Here is a 21,103-nt window from a genome sequence, read left to right on the forward strand (position 1 = left end):
AAAAAATTAACAATGATTAACAATTAAAAATCAATTTATGACCTAAAACCACGTACGTGTAGGATGATGACAACTAGAGCTACACTAGACTAGACTAAGATTATTTGGTTATTTAAAAATTCTTGTAGATGATTGGTTATCCAAAAGTTTTAACTTTTCATGAATCAGTATAAACTTTGATTCCGCTGGCGAGTCTTATCACTCTATCAAACACATTGTTATGTAGACTATAGTTGATTGTTAATACATAATTTAATTTCAATCAAAATTAACAATGATTAGAGTGTAAATCTTTTATCAAGCAAAATTAAAAATACAATGATTAGTTCACGTCAATACTCGCCGATCTCAAGGGTATGCAAATATTGCGCAATTAATATAAAATGATCTTGGTGCGGGTAATAATTCTACACACACACACCCGTAAGTATTTTCATAAGATCATTTCATAAACACAATATTGAATTTTTTTAAAACATGTCTACATTCAATGTTTACTTTTGATTTGGAGTATTATTTTCGTTAAGTTAAAGTAGACTACTTTTGATGTTTGCGGTCCAATTCATTAAAAAAGACAATGATGAGATGTGTTTGCTTAAGGTACGTGATTATGAATGTACATAATAATGCTCGTGATTTTTAATGTGGCATGTACAAATTTGCATCTTCTTATTATCAGCCTTCTTACGTCCAAACACATTAAAGATCACTATATTATGCTTGTGTTGTAATACATTCAATAGTTGTCTATTTATAACATCAGCGGCTGTAAATTGTAATCGGCAATTGAGTTACTACCACTTCGCTAAAGTTATTGTTCTGATCATAACAATATTTTCATTTTTAATTTCGATTGGTAATTTTTTTTTTTTTTTTTTAACCTGAGTGACCAAAACTCAGATTAACCTTCCAAACTTCGTTAAAAAAAAAAAAAAAAAAACTTCCAAAATTCATAGAAATTTGGATTTTTATTTGAAAACATTGACTACTAGTCTAAAATGTTTGAATTAGCAGTACAAAATGCTCTAAATTTATTTAAAAAGGACATTCAACTTTTTTTTTTTAAATCACTGGACCACTACTGATTAATTTCCATCGCTATATAGATGCCTTTTTTATTATTACTAAGAAATTTTTTAAACTAGAACATTTTCTTACCAACTACCGATGACAACAAATAGATATGCATCTTTTTATAAGCGCATTTCGATATTTATGCAAGGCAAGTTAAACTTTAAAAAAAAATATTTTAACAGAAAAGTCAAACTCCTAATCTTTTTTTCTACTCCTTAACCCCTTTAAAATTTATATACCCCTACTTAATTAAATGGCCATATACAATACAAAATATTACACCAAATCAAACTTTTTTATATATTCAAATTTCAATAATGTAAGATTTCTCTAGTTCTAACTATAGACAATTATATACTTTTTGTTTATTTTCCTTAAAAATGTAGACATGCAATGCGAGGAGTTAAATGCTTTGCATCATTGAGCATGATGGAAAGGGTAATATCTTAATTTATTAAAATTTCTGACATATCCACAAGGGAATGTCCCCATTTACACTCATGTCTCTTCATGTCTATCCCAATTCGTTTGTCCTAAAGTCTCTGACATTCTTCTTCTTTTACCTTTTCTCTTAAAAAAACATGCTTCTGTCTTTTTTCTTGTTTTGTGGTTGTAGTGGCGCTTGTATTCGAAGTACGAGAGAAAACGTAATTCGCCAGTTCGCCTAATTATCAAATTTATCAGTTTGGGTTTAAACTTTGAATTGTTCTGGACTTGTTGTAACCGCATATGTGATATATGTGCATAGAGGACACATCAACAGGACTTGAATCAACGTCTTAAAGATTGATCTACTACGCTAATTAACAGAGAAAACGACGAAAAATGTTTGAAATTTTAGTTTTATCACACAGTTAAAGTTATCAGTAATATTCCCAAGCAGACCAATCATTTCAAAGAGTGAATGGTTCCAAAATAAAATCATATTCTAACTGGAATTATGGATTAAGTTATATATACGCATCATCATATGCTCATTAAAATTTTGGTAAAGCTATTATCGCATGCGAGTTCAAGATTTTAGCGATAGTTACGTTGCTAGCTCAATAAAAAGAAATTCGTTGGATCTTTATATCAAATAAATCACGATTATTGAACTTTATGAATTGAAGCAACGTCTGAATAAGGAAGAAACATGTAATTGTAGTCTATACCGTTCCATTTAAATAATTTAAATGTTGGATAAGATACTTTCTTTAAATCCATATGCATATCTTAAAATTGTCCCCACGAACCGGTGTCGACCACAACTTTTGATTTTAATACGTGTGAGTGAATGTTGGCTAGAAAGTATAAAACCTAAAAGTGGGCCAAAGTATCTTTTACAAAATTGGGTTTGTTGAAAAGTTTGGTAAAATCAAGCTAAATATAAGATGACAACTGAGTTTATGCTTTTAAAATTTCACACTACTCATTAGCCCACTCAACATTACTCATTGTGCGATGTGATATTAATTACAATCAGTAGTCAAATTTAACCCCCCAAAAAAATATCAACGCATTTTCTAATTTCTTCTTATTTTTGGTAGTTTAATGGGCTTGTAAACATAAGCTTAGTACCATGTAAACAACCACAATTATGCTAAAGATTGTTGCTGATCGATTAGCCCTACTATTCTAAATCTTTGTATATACACAATTTGTTGGTTATCAGATTGGATCCATAGTGACTTTGTACACTCCAATCATTAATATAAGTTAATGGGCCTTTATAGGCTTTAAAAAATCAGCCCATTAGTATATATCATTAAATAATAATGGAAAATTAGAAAAGACTGTGAAGCGAGAGGACCGTTAAGACGACGGACGCTTATCTGGAAGGAGAGTCATGAATCTGAGTGTGAACCGATGCATCACCGGTGGTTTCGTCGGTGGATTCTCTAGCTGCAGACTCAATCATGGTAGTGATGATTTGTTCTTCTGATTCAATTTCTAGTTTTAAAGAGAGTAATTGAGCAAGATGAAACTTTTAATCTCTTTGGGAATTTTGATTGAAGATGATGATGTATCGTTCGCATAGCGCTTGGAATTACTGTGTTTTGAATTCGGGTGATGATCATGATATGAAATTGAAACTGGGTCGCGTTGTCGTTTTAGCTACCACATGTTTAGTTATCTTCTTTGTAACGTTCATTTTGAAATGGTTAGATTTAGGAAGCTGATTAGAACACTGACGTTTGGGAATAGATTATTTTGAGCCATTGGGTCATTATTGATGAGTTTGATTTCTCTCCATGGACTACAGAGAAAAGGTGGGTTCGTGCTGGCAAGCACTGTGAGCTTGAGAGGGAGAGAAGTTTAGTGTCTGATGCTGTTTCTTTAGAGAGGTTAGAGAGCAAAAGCATTAAACTTGCGATGCTTGCTAGTGGTTTAGGAGGTAATGTTGTCACTACTCTCTTCTCACCTCCTTCATTCTGTTATTGTTCTGTGGCATGTATCAAATCTTTTAGTCTTGAGGTAAATGCTTAGTTTATGAGGATATGTGTTTTAAGAAGCTAGCCAATTATCGTTAATTATGTTTCCAAACATCTGATCATGAACACTTGAACTTTATCTTGGTTTTCCCAGTGGCGAACTTGGTAACTCTTAGCTCAGCAAAAGCCGCAGACTTGAAGATGATTGTCTTGGTAAGGTTTAATCATAGATTTTGATATTATTGTTTATATACTTGTGTGCTTTCTTCTTTTGTTTCTGTTACTGTAGACTAGTTCAATTATGTTCCACATCTTAACCTGAATAGTTTATTGAGATTATGTCAATAAGTGTTTTTTTTTCCTTTTCTCCTTAGACCTTGGTTAGGGATTATATCTCAATATTTTTGTTTGGAACGAATTTGTGCCTATGCTTTTCTGCCTTGAGATACGTCCGATTGCTTGTAAAATCAGAAACTAATTTCCCCTTAAGACAGGATCAAGCCACTTCCATTTACATCTTGGCTGAAGGAAGCCTTGGAGATTCGGTCGGGAACTTCTTGTATTCAGCTAACCAACAGGCTAACGAAGCTGTTCAAGATCAACTATCAGCACTCAGTGTAACAAGGTATGTTTCTCGGGTTCTCTCTCAATGAACGCGTTTCTGAGACCTTGACCATCAGGTTATCCTGCTAATTTATCCCTGTTGTAGTTTGGCAGTAATATTTGGGGCAGGCCTTGTGACAAGTCTGTCTCCATGTACACTTAGTGTTTTGCCGTTGACACTTGGTTATATTGGTATGATAACTTATCTCAAGATTTTACATTTCTCACAAGTTATTTAGAATCTTAGTTTGATGTTCTAATTCTTTCCTCACCTGTCCTTCATATGGCTGTAACATATAGGTGCATTTGGGTCTGGCAAAAGCAGAGGTCAGGTTAGTGGCTCTTCAGAACAGATTTTTAGATAATAGCTGTCGCCTTAGGAGTTGGTTGGATCATTGTCGTTGCAGATTGACAAAATTTAAAAGAAGTTAAAGTTGAGTTCCTGTAAACAAATCAAAGCTCCGTTAAAGGAACAATAGACCCAGTCCAATCAAATGCATCATGTTTTCATTCACAAGTATAGTAGTTTTTAGTGACCTTTCAGTTCTTCATGCATTTAGGTTATTGGAGATACAGTTGCTTTCGCACTGGGATTAGCAACTACCTTAGCCCTTCTTGGGATAGTAGCTTCTTTTGCCGGAAAAGCCTATGGACAAATAGGACAAGGATTACCAGTAGCTGCATCCGGTCTGGCTATTGTAATGGGTCTCAATCTCCTTGAGGTAATTTTTGCTACAATCACTCTTTTTTCATATTGCATCAATCAGAATGGAAAAATGCATTAGATAATGGCCATGTCTAACATGACGTATTTCCTACAGATAATCGAACTTCAGCTTCCTTCTTTCTTTAACAACTTTGATCCTCGTGCTGCAGCAGCAAACTTCCCATCTAGTAAACCTCCTAGCACACAAAACTTTCATGGTTTTTTGGTCATTAAATCTTGTTTCTTATACTTGGTAACAAAATGTTCTGTCAGGTGTACAAGCATATCTAGCCGGTCTCACATTCGCACTTGCTGCCTCACCTTGTAGTACTCCAGTTCTAGCCACTCTTCTTGGTTACGTGGCTACTTCCAGGGTAACTCCATTTCGTCTCCTTCCATTTGAAATGTCATTATCTCAAATATGAACATGAAAGCTAGTTAACTTTCCGGCTTTGTTTTCAAGCTTTTAAGAAACGGTTTAAGTTTAGCAAAAAGCTGATATGGATAAAATGTGAAAAACAGGATCCAGTAATTGGTGGAAGCTTACTCTTAACCTATACAACAGGTTACGTCGCTCCACTTATCGTCGCTGCTTCTTTTGCCGGAGCTTTACAGGTAGTTTCTTTTAAAACCAAATAGCGAAATGCAAATTTCTTAGTTAAGTTTCTTACAGTAATGAAACTAACTGCGTATTTACTCGTCTTAAAATTTCTTCAGAGCTTACTTTCGTTGCGAAAGGTCTCTGCATGGATCAATCCCATAAGGTATGTTAAAGATAAATGATTATAGGCTATTGCTTTTTCATATTGTTGATTTACTAAATCTCGGTTCCATTTTTTCCTATGTTTTGGTTCAGTGGTGCTCTTCTACTTGGAGGAGGTTTATATACTTTCTTGGATAGGCTTTTTCCTGCTGCTACTATGGTCATGTAAAAACTTAACTTACAAACTCATTTCGGCCAAAAACAAAGTGTTTGTAATAGTAAATAAATAATATTGTTTATAATGTAAAATTACAAAAGAAAACAGATTCGAACACTAGTCACTACTCACTACTGTTAACATATAATCCTTCACTTGTAACCACACGATTAACGTCTCGACCCCAAAAGAAACATAACAATCATAAACACAATTTTTGCATTATTTTGAAATTTTGTTCCCCGGAAGAAGGAAAAAAAAACTCTTTTAAGTGGTTGTAAAAAAGAGTCAAGTCAACTTTTGCGACTGTGCCGTCATTTTTCTCCTTCACCGACGCCTAAGCAAAAACCACGAAAATTTACAAACGAGTCCCTCCATTTACCATTTCATTGTATTTAGCCAAAGATTCTAATCTTTGCAATCTCATCTCTTCGTTAAACTTCTTTATAAACGCTTCAACGCGCCGATTCAACTCCTCCTGTCCCGGCGACGGCTCGCGTTTCAACACCGTCTTCTCCTCCGTGGGGGTATTTATGTCCTTTAAATTCTCGGACTTGGTCATCTTCTCCTTATTTTCTGGTGAGCTTTGCACGTGAGCTCTTTCTTGCCACGTGTCGGATTTAGTCAAGTGCTTAGTTAACGGCGTTGAACGTCCTTCCGTTATCTTCTTCCACGTCGTCTCCAGCGTGTCTTGTCTCCTCGGTGGCTTCGTCACTCCCAACGCCGTCTTTTTATTTCCACCTGTATAAACAGTGACAACTCCTCCGTCATTTTACGATTTTGCCCTTCTCAGAAAATTCGAATTTCGAGCAAAAAAAACTAAATTATTTTACCTTCTGAATTAGATTTAAGAGATTTTTGCTGATTAAATCGCGGCGGTTTTCTCGTACTGTGCTTCAGAATCGAAATCTCCGGCGAATCATTCTTCAATTTTGGCTTCTCCGTCTCCGGTTCCGGCGAATCGCTACTCTCTTTCGACTTCTCCGCCTCCTGAACTTCTGGAAACTTCCGGATAGCCTCCACCGTTGGATTAATCGACACGTCATCGATTTTCTCAACAAATCCGGTATAATCAGAAACCACATGAACCACGTTTAAATAACCGGAATCGATATCAGAAGGTAAATGAACCGGTACCGGTATCGGTATTGGAGTCACTACTTCCGAGATCTCAGAGTCATCGACGGAGGACGATTTATGAGTGAGTTTAGAAGTAGCGATGATGCAGACGATGATAGAGTTGATGACTAAGTAAAGATACGGTGGTTTTAAGAGGAAGACGGTGTTATCGTAAATAATCGGAAAGCAAGAGACTACGAAATGGGAAACGGAAGGGACCGTGAGAATCATCGCCGTGGCAATAGATGAAACGCCGGCGATTACGACGGTGGCCGTCGTTTTGAAGGAAGAGGTAGGGAGAAGAAGAGGCATTGAGAATTGAATTGAATGATGTAATTTGTTTTTGCTTTGGGAATTTCAAATTTTGTTAGTTCGGTGGTTCTTATCTACGAAAATAAACTAAAGAAGCTTTGAGATGTGTGGATTTATATAGATACGGTGAAATTTATAAATTCTTAAAAATGTGGTCCGTGTTTGTGTGGGCTTTTTACAGAATCATAAGTGGGCCTTATTTATTGAGGGTATGGTTATGGAGGCTTATCTGAGTGACACGTGTCAGTTTTGGGTTTTGACGTTTTAAGTTATAAACTTATAATATAAGCTTGCCTAACATTTGCAACAAGATTTTGACAATAGAAGTACAATATTTTATGCATTGTGTGTGATTAGAGAATTTGAGATTCGAGAATCTGCCACCTACGTACCAAGTCGTACCGTTGATTTTTGTTTTTTCACTTGGCAACAAAAAATTTAGTCGATTGTGTCTTCATTTTATTTATTTTTTTGGGGAGAAATTTCGAGTCTTCATTAGTTCATTTTATGTATGTTAGTGTTAATTTGAGTTTAGCCGATCTAGAAGATATTTGTAAATGGAAATATTCTTTTTTGGTTTTGTTATTGTAAAATTATATAATTGTAAAAAAGTTATGGTTGCTAGCAAAAAAAAACAAAGTAGTTACTGTTGAGCTAGGATTTTTAGGTAATGTAGGCCATTTTTCATTGACATTGTAAAATTAATAGTTGAAAGTCATAGTGAGAATGCGAATTATGATGCATGTGAATACTGTTTTAGATAAGGACATGCAGATTGTAACATAAAATAATTGAGATAGATGCATACGTATATATCATTCTCAATGCTAAACGTTCAATTTTGTTTTCATATTAGTGCTTATATTAATAGTAGATTTGATTTGACAATTCAAACTCACGAAAGATATATATCGCATTACGGGTCAACAAGCACAACAAAATTCTACCGACCATTTTGGATTTTTGTACTTGATACTGATTGATCTTCTTATGCATCATAAATATTGGCTATATCCTCTACATAGTATAATAGAACTTAAACTTTAAACTTCTGCCCTAAGGTCGGTACAAGTCCGACATGGTATTTTTGTTATAATAACCAAATGAGTAATGCTAAAGTCCAACGTGGTGTTTTAGTTTATGTTTGCATTAGATCAAGGACGATGTACGTGTAAGAGAAAACCAAAAAAAATGCAAGAAAATAATATAATTAAATACAATGTAGTGCACAACTTCATTTGTTGTGCTTTGTGATCAAGCGAGGATTTGTAGAAATGGTATTTACAGATTTACGTTGTCATCATTGATTACAGTTTTGCATTTTGTAGCTAATAAAACATCTTGTAACGAAAAAGGTAAACAAAGGTTGGCTAGTGGGAGGTACACAAGCTTGTGGTGAAGAAGGAGGATGAGCTTTAAGCCATTTGACCGAAAGCCCGACAATGCCAAACTCAAAACTTTATAACGCTAAAACAGCCGCCCATAACAAGAAACAAGTTCAATATCAACACGTCGCCTTTATTGATCTTACCAATAAAGGTCGATTAATTTGTTTTCTTTCAAAGGCTTTTCGGAACCGTTTCTTTGTTTTGCTTAGTTCCAAAAAATTGGTATGTCACAAACTTCGTACCAAAGCAAATAAAAGCAGTAAGTGGAAGAGAACAATCCACGTTTTGTGGCGGTCTCACCGATAAATCTTTTTTTTTTTTCCTTTCTTAGCAAGAATTACATCTATTAATTTTTCGACAATCGAGTAAAATCATAAATCAAAGCTCGGCTACAACACAGTTCCAAAGAAAAGAAAATATATGTTTAACAGAGAAAAACTGTCCAGAGATGATTGTATATATATTCTTTTGGTTCTTCAAATTTAGAACAAAGATGTAAAGGCAAATTCAGAAAAAGTCTCTCTCTCTTGATCAATGTTTTGTGAACATTCCATCCATCAAGGAAGAGAAATCAAAGTCTTTGCCTGATTGTGAAGATGGTGTGGTGCTTGTTGGTTGGGTTGCGGATGATGACTGAGGTTTACCGGTTGAGTTTGGGGTCATACCGTTCACTTGATTAGCTTGACCCATTGTGTAGAAACTGCATTATTAATAACAACCAAAGATCATATGAGAGTTAGTTAGGTTAAGCACTTTTGATAACGTTATGATGTTTTCAGAAGAAACAAACAAGATGCAGTTTTGTGTGCATACCTGGATGATGGGTATTGTAGAGTGTTCTCTTGCGGTTGTGCGGGTCTCGTGTTCATGTTTGCGTTCATATTCATGTTCTAAAATTATGGCGATGTAACAGAGAGCAAGAATTAGTGAGAATTTTGCAAGAACTTTGGTCAATGGTAATATTGATCTTGCTTAAAAAAAGTAAAGGGGAGATCTTACTTGCATAAGTTTCTGGAGATCAGCTTGACCACCTACGGGGTTAGTCATTCCGGGGATCTGGTAGCCGCCGGGGTTTGACCAATTTGCAGAAGCTACGTTAAGAGCATTAGCAATAGCTTGTTGATTCACGCCGTTTGGAGTGCCTCCAGCAGCTTTCGCTGCAGCCATGTAAAGGGCTTGCTGCTGAGCGAGCATAGCAACCTGTTGCTGATGCATGGCAAAAGGCGATACTATATTCGTCTGTAATCAAATAGAACACACAGAGTTATATCACTTGAATCTGCTCTGGTGTTCCAAATGTCCCGTGTTGAAGAAATCATAGTAAGTGATAACAAAACACAAATCATATCATTCGCTATATTTGTAAATGTAAGTTAAATAATGATACAAAAACGAAACTTGGAAAGCTGAATATCAACAAAGCAGTGAAATCTGAGAAGCGTATATAATTAACTAATAATTTACCTTCTCAAACAGGCTCATGATATCGCCTTTCACATCTTTTGGTGCTTGTTGAGTTGTTAAATTAGGTGTGTCCTTAAACAAATCCTCAAAGTCAGAAGATGAAGCTGGAGGAGAACTGCTCTCAGCAGGCTTGGCTGTGACAATTTTCTCTGCCGTTTGACCACTTCCAGCAGCTACAGTTTTAGGATTCAGAAATTAATCTATTACTCCAAAGCATTTTCAAAAGAAGAACAATTGACATAAAGTTAACAAGGATAGGAAAAATGTGCCACGATGTTAGATTATCACATGCTAGATAGATACATACACTGAAAGCCAGCCCATGAGTTATCATCGGCAGGAGTATCGCCAGGAGTTGCCTCTGAGGTATTTGTAGTCGAATCATCCATTGATAGCATGTTAAACAGATCAGTAGCAAAATCCACCTTTGGAGGATCTGATGCTGGTGCAACATTTACTGCTTGTTTCTCCCTCTCTACTGGAGTAGCTGCAGACTCCATTTTCTGCTGTGGCTTTATAACCTGTCATTTTTAGCATCATGTATCAGAAAAACCAGGGTTTGGATACTGTAAGAAAGACACGTTGACAGATTATGAGGCTCTAAAAACACAGTGAGTAAAATAATGATCTGACAGCTACAGCATATGCATTGACAAAAATAATGATCTCATAGCTGATATCCTAAGATTATTAAATAAGATCAAGGAATACGGATCCTTAATACTGATGAGTAACTAAAGGTATGGCTCTTTAGTTATACAGATCTTCTGAGAAGTATGTTTGGTACCTGACTGGGTCCTTGGGGAGGCACGGGAAGATTTATTCTCGTTGCAGCAACATTATTTCTTGTTCTAGATGCTGGAATAGTTTTCCTCTCCTCAAACAAATTTACAGGACTACTACTATGTCCATGCTCATATCCCGGCCCACTTCTCTCCACAGATTTCCGCCGTTCCTGCTCGACTCTAGGAGGTGATCTAGCCTTTTCCCCTCTAGAAACCCATCTCTTCTCTTCATACCTAGAAAAGTCATATGTCATAAGAATGATTTCAACGTCCATATGAATAGCAAGATAGACAATTCAATGAGGTGGAACTAACTGAAAAGTTTGTATAATGAAAAAGAGAGATACATACTTTGCACGTATAAAATTCTCAATTCCAACTCTATCATAGTTTGGGGGTAGCTCTGCTTCCCAGTAACTATTTGCTTTATCATTTCCCATTGCTGCATGCAAATAAAAGATTATATACTTTACATTGCGTAACAACCCATGAATCAGCCATAGAGCATTTAGTTTAAAAGACACTTACACTGTATAAATGCAACCTGCTCGGGGAGCCATGTGTCCAGAGTGGCAGATCGAACCTGCACTCATTAGCCCAGTCAGGTGTTTTGGTAGAAAATAAAGTAGCTTATGCTGCTAAGGTTAACATCTACTTGACAAAAGGACACGGCTCATACAAAAATCAGAGGGCGAAATCAAATCATGTACTTTTGCACAGAGTTGCTTGAAGTTCGTGTGTAAACTGTATCGACGACAATGGGAGTACAAGAAGGTGGGGAGATTTAATGCATTCATGTCAAACTTTCCAGCTCTTGTGATGGAAAATACAAAATGAAATTGCTAATACAAAAACCAAATTGAAAATTTGTGCAGAGAATTTGAGCCAAATGGAATGAGTTATTCATCGAATTAATATCTGAGCTTTCGTAAAAAAATGCAGCATCAAGAAAACAAATGTAGAAAGGAAAGTGAGAGACTACCTTCGATATGTGTACCCCGAGACTCCTGTGAATCCCAGAACATTGCATGCAGATAAAGATACCTAAATTAACACTAGCCCATCTTGGACCTCTGCAAAGCAAATGGAACAGTATTAGCAAATACATACATGAACCAGCATAATAATGCTGAAAATTCACATCAGGTAGAAAACTATACTTTGTTTTGCAGTCAGCACATTCTCTGTTCTCTGGATGTTTAAGAAGCCCTTCAAGAATCTGCAGATAAGTAGCACCAAAATCAAATGAATATTCAAGCAATAGACTACATAAACGAAAAAATCATACGTCGCAAAACATAAAGAAGAATCTACACATACAAAATATAGAGTATCTCAAGAAAACTTCAAAATTATCAGAATTGACATGTTTAACTAACCAAAATGAATCAAAGTTCTCATTGCAGTATGAGATAAGTTTCGTCAATGAATGAACACCAAAGTTCTCGAAGACTCGACATACAACATCATTCCTAATATCCTATACATGTATGCATCACCAATCCCACAAAGCTATCCCAACTACAACTAATAGTTTCAACATGGCAAATAACTCAAAGACTACCAAGCACAAATGAAAATCCCTATGGGACGCTAAGCTCCTTGGATCCCTGTGTTCGATTCTTTCCAAAATCAAACAATTGAATACGAATTTCTATAGGAAAACACTAGAATTCAAGCTCCATGAAACTGTAACATTCAATAAGCCGACGTTGAATATAAAACAATTCAAAAACCCGATCGTGATCAACTATTGTCCTAGACAACAAATCGAAATAGAGAAACTGATTTTCATTGCTGATGAATAATAATTCTAGCTCAATCGATCGAAGAAGATAAGGATCGACGATACAAATCCTCTCCTAACTAGAGGAAACCGAAGAAAATGAAGGAAGGATAGCTGCTAATGCACAGATCCAATCGAATTAAGATCGATCATATATTGTTGGCAACCAAATTCAAATATATGACGACAAATCCACAAAGCTCGGAGAAAATAAAATAAGAGAATCTGAGATTCGAGATTAGAGAGAGACCTTTCTATGGCGGGCATTAAGCTCCTTAGAGACGTTGGCTTTCTCGTTCATGGCGGATAGATAAAATCAAAAGAAGGAGAATCGGAGAAAGAGGAAGAAGAAGAGCTGAAGAAAAATGATCTACGGAGACGACGAGGTCAAAATAGTCTTTTCCGCCTTCAGCGCTCTTCAATATCTCTCTCTTCTTCTTCCTCTCCGAAAATTAAAAATCCTTTTTTCTTTGCCCTTTGAGAACGAGCGACCAAGAGAGAGAGATGGGTCAATACTTTTTGGACCGTTCAGATTATGGTACTGGTTTATTAATCCGGTTTTAGATTTCATTTTCAAAATTGAATATGGTTCGGTTTAATTTCATTTCGGTTTAAATTTTCAAAAATAATTCGGTCACTCGTGATTGCAGCACCTGAAAATTTTCAAAGAAATCTACACATGAATATTTGTGAAAGTGTAATCATATAAAATTGGTTAATTTGTGACTAAGTGGGTTTTGATTTATCAAAAATAAGGTCGGTTTATTTGGCGGTTTAAGTGGTTTTTTTGATTGGTCATATATAAGCATTAGAGTGTTGCGGGTGGAAAATAAATCACATGGCCATCTCATCACCTGTTATGTCTGTATCCACTTTGGAGTGGTTGTTGTATTGATTCCAATTTCTTTGTTTATTTATGTGATGTTTATGGGACATATTTTATTTGCTAAGATTTTTATTTGATGTGACGATGAGTCAACGAATGTTCCAACCAACACAAATTTCAATTTAAACCCAAAAAAATAATTATATTATTATCTCTTAGATTCCTAATTTTTCAAACTGATATTTGTTTGTCAATACGAACTATAATCCTAACATTCGACAAACTCTAATTTAATAGGTATACATTAGGAACTATAATACATTGTGTGTGAATAAACCTAAAAAAGTTTTGTAGTCTAATGAGAAGTGGTCTCTCGCTGGCTCTAAACCTCATAATCGGTTTGGTCTAAGTAGCACCTTTACTTATCTGTATGTGGAATATCATCGGGAGTTATCACAAATATAATCCCAAAGCCTTTTGAAATTTCTAACTTCTCTAACTTCATCCACATATATATACTTTCCAATTTTGAAAATATATAGATCCACTTAGTATATTTCCATTTTAAGTCGCCATTAGAAGAGAGTTATGCTACCAACTTTGGCAATTAATATGCTTTTTAGGGGATGTGACGTCGCGATTATGATGGGATGAGCTTGGAAATATATGATCATCATAGCCATCTCTCTTTGTTATCAGTGCGAGGACCAACTTTTCAGGAGGATATTTGCACATCTAGAAGGAAGATTTTTCTCATATAGTAAATAGACGACTGCTTATTTTTGCTTCTCGAATTACTCTCCATAGCCTCTCTTCAAGTATTCTCAGATCTCAAACCCTCTGACACGTATAGAGACTTCCCCACATTTTGCAAACTTTAATTTCTTCTTAATCAGACTTAGCTTCAAGCTTTATCTCAATCATGTACATCTCACATTGTTTTTCTAAAATTTGAGGATATTGATTCTGGAGTATGTATTGTTATGTAAATAAGTATTTATAATTAAATCAAGTATATGGAAAATATATTCGAAGAAACAAACTTCATATAATAAGGTTTGAACGTGGTTAATTAAAATGATATCCAATTAAGATTGTATCGGATCTTGGTGGTTATTTATGTGAACATCTCAACAACTAGGGTTTTGTTTTGTTTACTCTTTCTTATTTGATTCTCTTGCAGCCTCGCTTTCCCCTAAAACACTTCTTATCAATGGCGCTGCTTCTCAACCAACCCTTGAAGCTACTATGCTTTCGGAGGAAACCTGTGTTGGTGAGATCATCTCCTCTTCTCTCTAATGATGGCTTATCATCTTCTTTGCTGCAAACTCCTCCTTGTTTCGTCGTCAGCGCTAAACGTTGTGGAAGACTTGCGAAAGAGGGAAAACTCGTGATTTTGAATCCTTATGAAGATGAATGCACTTCTTTGGATAAGAAGGTGCCTATGGCGTTGTTGTATGATAATGAACTTGTAACCATCGGTTCATCCCATGGCTGGATAGCTACTTTGAGTCAGGACGACGGACTACTGCGTCTCCAAGACGATCTAAACCCGGTTGCATCGGATACTAACCCGAAACGCATTCCCCTGCCTCCTCTTGTAACTCTCCCTCATTGCCAAACTCAAATCGTTACCAATGTGTCATTGTCCGCATCTTCTCCTGAGGATGAAGACTGTGTTGTGGCTGTCAAGTTTTTGGGACCTCAGCTCAGCTTTTGCAGACCGGCTCAAAGTAACTCCGAGTGGATCAACATCAGAATCGAAAACCCTTGTTTCTACTTATCTCGTGTCATGTACTCCAAGAAAGATAACATGTTTTGCATTCCCGGATCTGGAGGACACCTCATTGGAACATGGGATCTCCGCACACACAAGCATAATTTGCAGAGCTTGCAGTTTCAAAACCTTCCCAAGCTGACAAAGACCAAACAGAAGCTACTGGATTCATGTTGCAAGAGCGAGCACTTGGTTGAGTCACCAGCTGGTGAAACTTTCTTGGTTAAGTGGTACAAGAAGTCTTCAAGCAAGATCATCAAGGGTATTGCGCAAATGAAAACACAAGCTTTAATGGTGTTCAAGCTTGACGAACAAGGAAACGCGGTTTACACTCAAGATATTGGAGATCTCTGCATTTTTCTTTCAAAGTCTGAACCTTTTTGTGTCCTTGCTAGCTCTTTTCCCGGACTGTGCCCTAACAATGTCATACTCTTTGACTGTGACGAAGGCGGCTTTTTCGATCTGGATGATTCCACCATCATTACTGATGTGATGCCTACATCATTCAAAAGCAATTACCTTATGCCACCCCAAAAACTAGATTAGTACCGTAGTTTGGAACTGAGTCTTTTCTTTTCTTCTCCTATATTATTACCATGGTCATCATTGGTAATGGTCACTAGTTTTATCTTGGAACGGAACCCTTTGTTTAGTTCCATCCTAAATCTCTATTTGCTTAGTTACATCATGAGTCTGCTTTTGGTTTTCAACAGGTTCTTTTCTACTACCTTTGTGTGTCTCTCTATAGCATATCTAGTAACCACTCAACATCCTTCACAAGCATCATTCTTTCAGGAAATATCAGAAAATCCCCATTATTTTGATGTCTCTGTTTCATCATGTCCCTCACATAACAATGGCACATGCATTGTAAAAAATAATCCAGAGCATAACAAAAAAAGAAAAACTGAGAAAAACAAAAATTTAAATACTTTTTTCTTCCTTTTGATAAACGAAGAGAAAAATTTACCTACCGGCCCAAATCAATCGGAAAGAGAATTTTAAAGGTAATCAGACCCATAATACCCTCACACAGCAGTTAATTGATACACATAATAACACATGGACGTGATTCACTACCCATGGAGGTGATTCACTACAAAATCAGAGATCATCAAAGAGAAATTAAGAACGAATCACTCGGGAAAAAAATATCAAATTGGTTTGTGTTTTAGTTTCTCTCTAAGTTTGGAGATTTTCTATAATGTTTTTTATTTTTATTATTAACGAGTCATTTGAAAGAGTGTTGGATTCCTCAAAGTCGTTGCTTTGGTCGTTAATATCGCAACACTCATTATTTGTTGTGAGTTTTAGTTAGCTACTTTAATATTGCAACATTTTTTTGGAAATGAAATCATGGGGGAAAAGAACAATTACTGAAGGGTTTGATCGTAATTAAAATGAAATCTAATTAAGATTGCGTTGGATCTTTATTTATAGAGATAGTGTTGAATCAAATCATGTCAAATCACAACTTTAAACAGAACCAAAGCAAATCGAGAAAATTTCGGTTCTACTGACCGCATAAACTTATTTATTCTTCAACTAGGGTTTGTATAATACTTTCTTAATCTAATCTAAATCTCTTGCAGCCTTTGCATTTCGGTAACAACATCTCTTACGCATGTCTCTGCTTCTAAACCAACCTTTGAAGCTACTATGCTTTCGGAGGAAACCTGTACTGGTAAGATCCTCTCTGATGCAAACCCCTCCTTGTTCAATCGTCGGCGTTCAACCTTGTGGAGCTGATCATCTCGGGAGACTCGATGTTATGATGATGTCTCGACGCACTTGCTTGGAAAAGAAGGTGCCTCTAGAGTTGGTGCACAGTGATCCCATGGTAACGATCGGGTCATCCCATGGTTGGGTAGCTACTTTGAAGGACGACGGTATATTGCGTCTCCAAGATGATTTTAACCCGGCTGCATCGGATACGAACCCTAAACGCATTCCCTTGCCTCCTCTTGTAACTCTGCCCCATTGCCAAACTCAAATCGTCACCAATGTGTCAATGTCTTCATCTTCTCCCGAGGATGAGGACTGTGTCGTGGCTGTCAAGTTCTTAGGACCTCAGCTCAGCTTTTGCAGACCAGCTCAACGTAAACCCGAGTGGATCAACGTCAGAATCGCAAACCCCTGTTTCTACTCCTCCAGTGTCATGTATTCGGAGAAAGATGACATGTTTCGCATTCCCGGATCTGGAGGCCATCTCATTGGATCATGGGATCTCGGTACACACATGCACACACCCAAGATTCAGAAGCTGCGATTTAAAAAGTTTCCCAATCTTGCAAAGACCACACGGAAGCTTCTGGATTCTTGCTGTACAAGCGAGCACTTGGTGGAATCACGATCCACTGGTGGTGAAATGTTCTTGGTTAAGTGGTACAAGAGAACCGCTGAGATCGTCAATGGTGTTGCGAAAATGGGAACCGAAGCTTTGATGGTGTTCAAGCTTGACGAACAAGGAAACGCGGTTTACACCCAAGACATTGGAGATCTCTGCATGTACCTCTCAAAATCTGAACCATTTTGTGTCCCTGCTAGTTCCTTTCCAGGTCTCCCCTCTAACCAGGTTATAATCTATGATTTCGACGAAGCAGGATTTTTCTTTCTGGATAATTTACGCTTCATTGGTGGTAATTCTACATTTAAGGCTCCTTTCCATATTCCACCTCCAAATATGAACAACTAGCACTTTACATAGTTTGGAATATTCTTTCCTGTTTCAATTATTCAAAGATCAGATTAATATGTTTTTTTTTAATAATAAATTATTTGTGAGATTGATATGCATATCTCATCAGTACTCTTTCATGCACTTGTGTTTAAGCAGCAATCATTCATATGTGTGTGCCTTTCAAAATCGTTTTGTTGCTTTCGAGTAAGTTACTTGAGATCAGGGGATATGAACTGTATTATTTCACAATGTTATATTTTTGGTTTGAATCCTCCACCAATTGTTTTTGTTATTTTTGAGTGTTTTAACTTTGTATTTTGAGTGACTCAACCCTTAGCTTGGGAGACTCTCTGACTGCTTCAGTCATTTTTAAATGAGTAGATAAATTTCAGATTATACAAAGCCAACTGGTACATGTATCACACAAAACTATTATTTTGGAAGACAAAATGAGTAAAATCAACATGGTTAGAGAAATAACCATATTTTTTTAAAATTTATATATTCAAACACTCGTGCAAATATAAGATATTTAAATTTTGATTGAACTATAACTTAAATTGGTGTATTTTGACACGTACGTGAAATAGCACTTTAGAGAAGAGAAAGACTAAAACTCTGTGGTTTCAATTAATTTGTTTTTGCCTTTGGAGATTTCATACCTTAAATTAGTGAAACACAATAATTAATAGTTTACTCAATAAATAGCATAAATCTAACAAAAAAGAGATAAGACATAACTTCTAACTCTCAGCAAATTAAGTTTTACAAAACAAATTGTAATGGAGAACCAATCTATGTCTTCATCAAGCTCCTCCACACACAAACATGATCAAAAACTCAAAAGTTCCGTTGTGGCCATGGAGGTCCTGGAGGAGAAGGAGACAGTGAACAATCCGCCCCAGTATTATAATAAGATCTACATCTGTTACTTGTGCAAGAGAGCGTTCCCAACCCCTCATGCCCTTGGCGGTCACGGAACCACCCACAAGGAGGACCGAGAATTGGAGAGGCAACAGATCGAGTCAAGGCTTTCTAACAAAGACAAGTCTAACTTGCTCTTTGGTGGGTCTTCACAAGATGTTTTATCAAATGATAATCACCTTGGACTCTCTCTTGGTCCATTGAAGTCCATAGAAGGTAGCAGCAGCAGCAACAACGTTAACCCATTGCTTAATGTTGGAGTCCCTAGAGGAACCACAGATATGAACATGAACAACTATAGCTCACATGCTTTATCAACTGATGATATTAATCTTGATCTTACTCTTGGTCCATCTAAGTCCATAGGAGATAGCAACAATATCATTAATAACAACACTAACTCATCCTTCGATGGGAATCTGATCATTCCCGTTCGTCCTCGTGTGTCTAGATACCATTTTGTTGCTGGGAACCCCCTTGATTCAATCTCTAGAAACATTCCTCCTTCTATTACTTTTCCTCATCTAAACATCAATCTTTCTCATGATTCGTTTTCTTTACAAGAGAATGGTTCGGGCTCTAGTCACTCATAAAGTCTCATCTCAAATGGGAAAGAACAAAGTCATGGGTGCCTGAAGATGATGATAAACATCAGCTAGAAGAATATTGGGGTCGTGATTATTATCAATGTATCTTTGTTTTTTGTTTTTTTTCAGTTTTCTATGCATTATTTAGTATTTCGCTTTCAGTTTAGAGGTATCTTATAGCTATTGAAGTTTTTGTTCTCATTTTTTTCATTCAATTGTTTTTTTTTTTCTCTTTTTGTTTCCTTCTTGTCTTATAAATGTTCTCTTTTCCTATTTGTCAATCTTTGATTACTTCATGAAGCCTTTTATTTTTCAATGCCTAAATCTCATGATTTTTGTAAAGATTTCTGCAAGTTTCTGGTCTAATTATTTGTAAGCGAATTTGATCTTTCATAATTTAAAGAGATTCTGAGTTTTGCTTGAAATCCTTTGTTAACGAGACATTATATCTATTCAACTTATAATATATTAGTCTTTCCGATCTTATTATTAGTGTTGTAATCTCCCAAATTTGTTTAACACATGTCATCATCTTTCAGGATTTTTTAACCAAAAAGATAATTATCTTTTTTATATATATCAATGTTAATGAATATCGTCTAGTTATTGAACCTATATACATAATATGTAATTTAAGAAACCATATTTAGAAAAATGGAATATAATCTAGAGTCTTGTATAATAAAAGGTTGTCCTACTCACAACTTACAGTTTCCAGTTTGTGATAAGAGAAGGTTTTGTTTAAAAAAAAAGAAGAGAAGGTTAACATACTTAGAAAAATTGGGTAACAAAAGATTTGCAAAACTGGAATTTTAAATATTTCGGAAAGTATCTGAGTGATGCAGAATTGAAAATTTCGGGTTCTCTATCCTTGCAACGACTATCGTCTGTATCTAGAAATGAATGGATTTCACTTCATGGCCTAGGGTTACATTTCCCAGCGTTATTTTGATTTGGGTTTGTGAGATGTCTCATATAAAATATGATGGAACATTAATTATTAAAAAATTGTTTTGTGCAAATAAAACTTTAAAGTCGTTTTTACAATGGATAAATACCTAGCTAGTAAACCGTATTATGTGTGGTGAACTGGTGATAAGTCATTCGTTATGGATAAATAATGTATGTTGAAAATATATTTGTCCAATAGTTTCATAGACTAATTAAAGAAAAATGTGGCGTTATAGACTTATAGTCAACTATTCATGTTATATCATCTAAATATATATGACTGAAAATGCATTTTTAAGAATATCAAAACTGGTATTCTGTAAAGTTCATGCACCATCAGTATTTAAAATTGTATTCATTTTGGGTATTTCCTAGTAATTAGTAAGTATATCGAAAGTAAATAAAAAGGAAAATAAACAAAAGAAAACATAGAAAGTAAGAAACTGAAAACAACATAATTAAGGAAACAAAACACAATTTCTATCTATCATTAAGTCAGGATAAGAAAAAACAAGAATAAGTAGTAAAGCTGACTAAGACATAGCTGGAGTTTGTATGTACAATGACTCAAAATTTAACATTCTATATACAATGGTGTGTTTCCCTTTCTTTGTATTTGCAATTATCATATATATATATATTAGAGAAAATAAGTGAAAAATAACATCATTCCATATAATAGAAAATATAATCTTGTATTACTTAGCTTATTAATACATTTTTTTACATATCAATTAATATTTTTTACATATTAATTGCTATATGAAATAACATGAAGTTACCAGTT

At 35.6% G+C, this 21,103-nt stretch overlaps 6 protein-coding genes and 1 long non-coding RNA gene across 8 annotated transcripts; 5 read left to right on the top strand and 2 right to left on the bottom strand.

The window, feature by feature from the left end:
* Positions 1 to 2,839: 2,839 nt before the first annotated feature.
* CcdA (cytochrome c biogenesis protein family) lies at positions 2,840 to 5,834 on the top strand. 2 transcript variants are annotated; one of them, NM_001203608.1, is made up of 12 exons: positions 2,840 to 2,978; positions 3,320 to 3,451; positions 3,643 to 3,701; positions 3,983 to 4,113; positions 4,198 to 4,283; positions 4,392 to 4,423; positions 4,652 to 4,813; positions 4,913 to 4,985; positions 5,071 to 5,171; positions 5,320 to 5,412; positions 5,515 to 5,561; positions 5,654 to 5,780. In NM_001203608.1, exons 1-12 carry the CDS (start codon positions 2,903 to 2,905, stop codon positions 5,727 to 5,729), a joined length of 1,068 nt encoding a protein of 355 aa, NP_001190537.1. In that variant the 5' UTR covers positions 2,840 to 2,902; the 3' UTR covers positions 5,730 to 5,780. The 2 variants fall into 2 exon arrangements, with proteins under 2 accessions (NP_001190537.1, NP_200240.1); NM_124809.3 differs by having other exon boundaries at positions 2,843 to 2,975; positions 5,654 to 5,834.
* On the bottom strand, positions 5,775 to 7,249 carry AT5G54300 (cotton fiber-like protein (DUF761)). Its single transcript, NM_124810.4, has 2 exons — positions 6,551 to 7,249; positions 5,775 to 6,458 (listed from the first exon to the last, which is right to left on the bottom strand). Exons 1-2 carry the CDS (start codon positions 7,146 to 7,148, stop codon positions 6,076 to 6,078), a joined length of 981 nt encoding a protein of 326 aa, NP_200241.1. The 5' UTR covers positions 7,149 to 7,249; the 3' UTR covers positions 5,775 to 6,075.
* AT5G08175 lies at positions 6,678 to 7,021 on the top strand. Its single transcript, NR_143062.1, has one exon. It is a non-coding gene; the product is annotated as an other RNA (long non-coding RNA).
* Positions 7,250 to 8,791: 1,542 nt separating the features above from the next.
* Positions 8,792 to 13,076, bottom strand: AGD5 (ARF-GAP domain 5). Its single transcript, NM_124811.5, has 11 exons — positions 12,822 to 13,076; positions 11,946 to 12,004; positions 11,768 to 11,858; positions 11,314 to 11,368; positions 11,137 to 11,227; positions 10,788 to 11,019; positions 10,308 to 10,521; positions 10,001 to 10,173; positions 9,536 to 9,775; positions 9,350 to 9,426; positions 8,792 to 9,236 (listed from the first exon to the last, which is right to left on the bottom strand). The coding sequence occupies exons 1-11, from the start codon at positions 12,870 to 12,872 to the stop codon at positions 9,068 to 9,070; spliced, it is 1,452 nt and encodes a 483-aa protein (NP_568807.1). The 5' UTR covers positions 12,873 to 13,076; the 3' UTR covers positions 8,792 to 9,067.
* Positions 13,077 to 14,610: 1,534 nt separating this feature from the next.
* On the top strand, positions 14,611 to 15,720 carry AT5G54320 (hypothetical protein (DUF295); the record flags this gene model as incomplete). Its single annotated transcript, NM_124812.1, has 1 exon — positions 14,611 to 15,720. One exon carries the CDS (start codon positions 14,611 to 14,613, stop codon positions 15,718 to 15,720), a length of 1,110 nt encoding a protein of 369 aa, NP_200243.1.
* Positions 15,721 to 16,798: 1,078 nt separating this feature from the next.
* AT5G54330 (hypothetical protein (DUF295)) lies at positions 16,799 to 17,869 on the top strand (the record flags this gene model as incomplete). The annotated part of the gene is made up of 1 exon (NM_124813.1): positions 16,799 to 17,869. The coding sequence occupies one exon, from the start codon at positions 16,799 to 16,801 to the stop codon at positions 17,867 to 17,869; it is 1,071 nt and encodes a 356-aa protein (NP_200244.1).
* Positions 17,870 to 18,636: 767 nt separating this feature from the next.
* Positions 18,637 to 19,371, top strand: AT5G54340 (C2H2 and C2HC zinc fingers superfamily protein; the record flags this gene model as incomplete). Its single annotated transcript, NM_124814.1, has 1 exon — positions 18,637 to 19,371. One exon carries the CDS (start codon positions 18,637 to 18,639, stop codon positions 19,369 to 19,371), a length of 735 nt encoding a protein of 244 aa, NP_200245.1.
* Between the last annotated feature and the right edge of the window lie 1,732 nt (positions 19,372 to 21,103).

The sequence above is a fragment of the Arabidopsis thaliana genome, chromosome 5, assembly GCF_000001735.4.
Source record: "Arabidopsis thaliana chromosome 5, partial sequence".
Taxonomy (NCBI): Eukaryota; Viridiplantae; Streptophyta; class Magnoliopsida; order Brassicales; family Brassicaceae; genus Arabidopsis; species Arabidopsis thaliana.

Excerpts from the sequence above, each read along its gene's own strand:
- CcdA (NM_001203608.1), top strand. The coding sequence starts at position 2,903 with ATGAATCTGAGTGTGAACCGATGCATCACCGGTGGTTTCGTCGGTGGA. Across the intron at positions 3,702-3,982 it reads ACTTGAAGATGATTGTCTTG|GATCAAGCCACTTCCATTTA; the intron begins GTAAGGTTTAAT and ends CCCTTAAGACAG. Across the intron at positions 4,986-5,070 it reads AGCAGCAAACTTCCCATCTA|GTGTACAAGCATATCTAGCC; the intron begins GTAAACCTCCTA and ends ATGTTCTGTCAG.
- AT5G54300 (NM_124810.4), bottom strand. The coding sequence starts at position 7,148 with ATGCCTCTTCTTCTCCCTACCTCTTCCTTCAAAACGACGGCCACCGTC. Across the intron at positions 6,459-6,550 it reads TCTTAAATCTAATTCAGAAG|GTGGAAATAAAAAGACGGCG; the intron begins GTAAAATAATTT and ends CTGTTTATACAG.
- AGD5 (NM_124811.5), bottom strand. The coding sequence starts at position 12,872 with ATGAACGAGAAAGCCAACGTCTCTAAGGAGCTTAATGCCCGCCATAGA. Across the intron at positions 11,859-11,945 it reads TGTGCTGACTGCAAAACAAA|AGGTCCAAGATGGGCTAGTG; the intron begins GTATAGTTTTCT and ends TTTGCTTTGCAG. Across the intron at positions 11,020-11,136 it reads GAGAATTTTATACGTGCAAA|GTATGAAGAGAAGAGATGGG; the intron begins GTATGTATCTCT and ends TGACTTTTCTAG.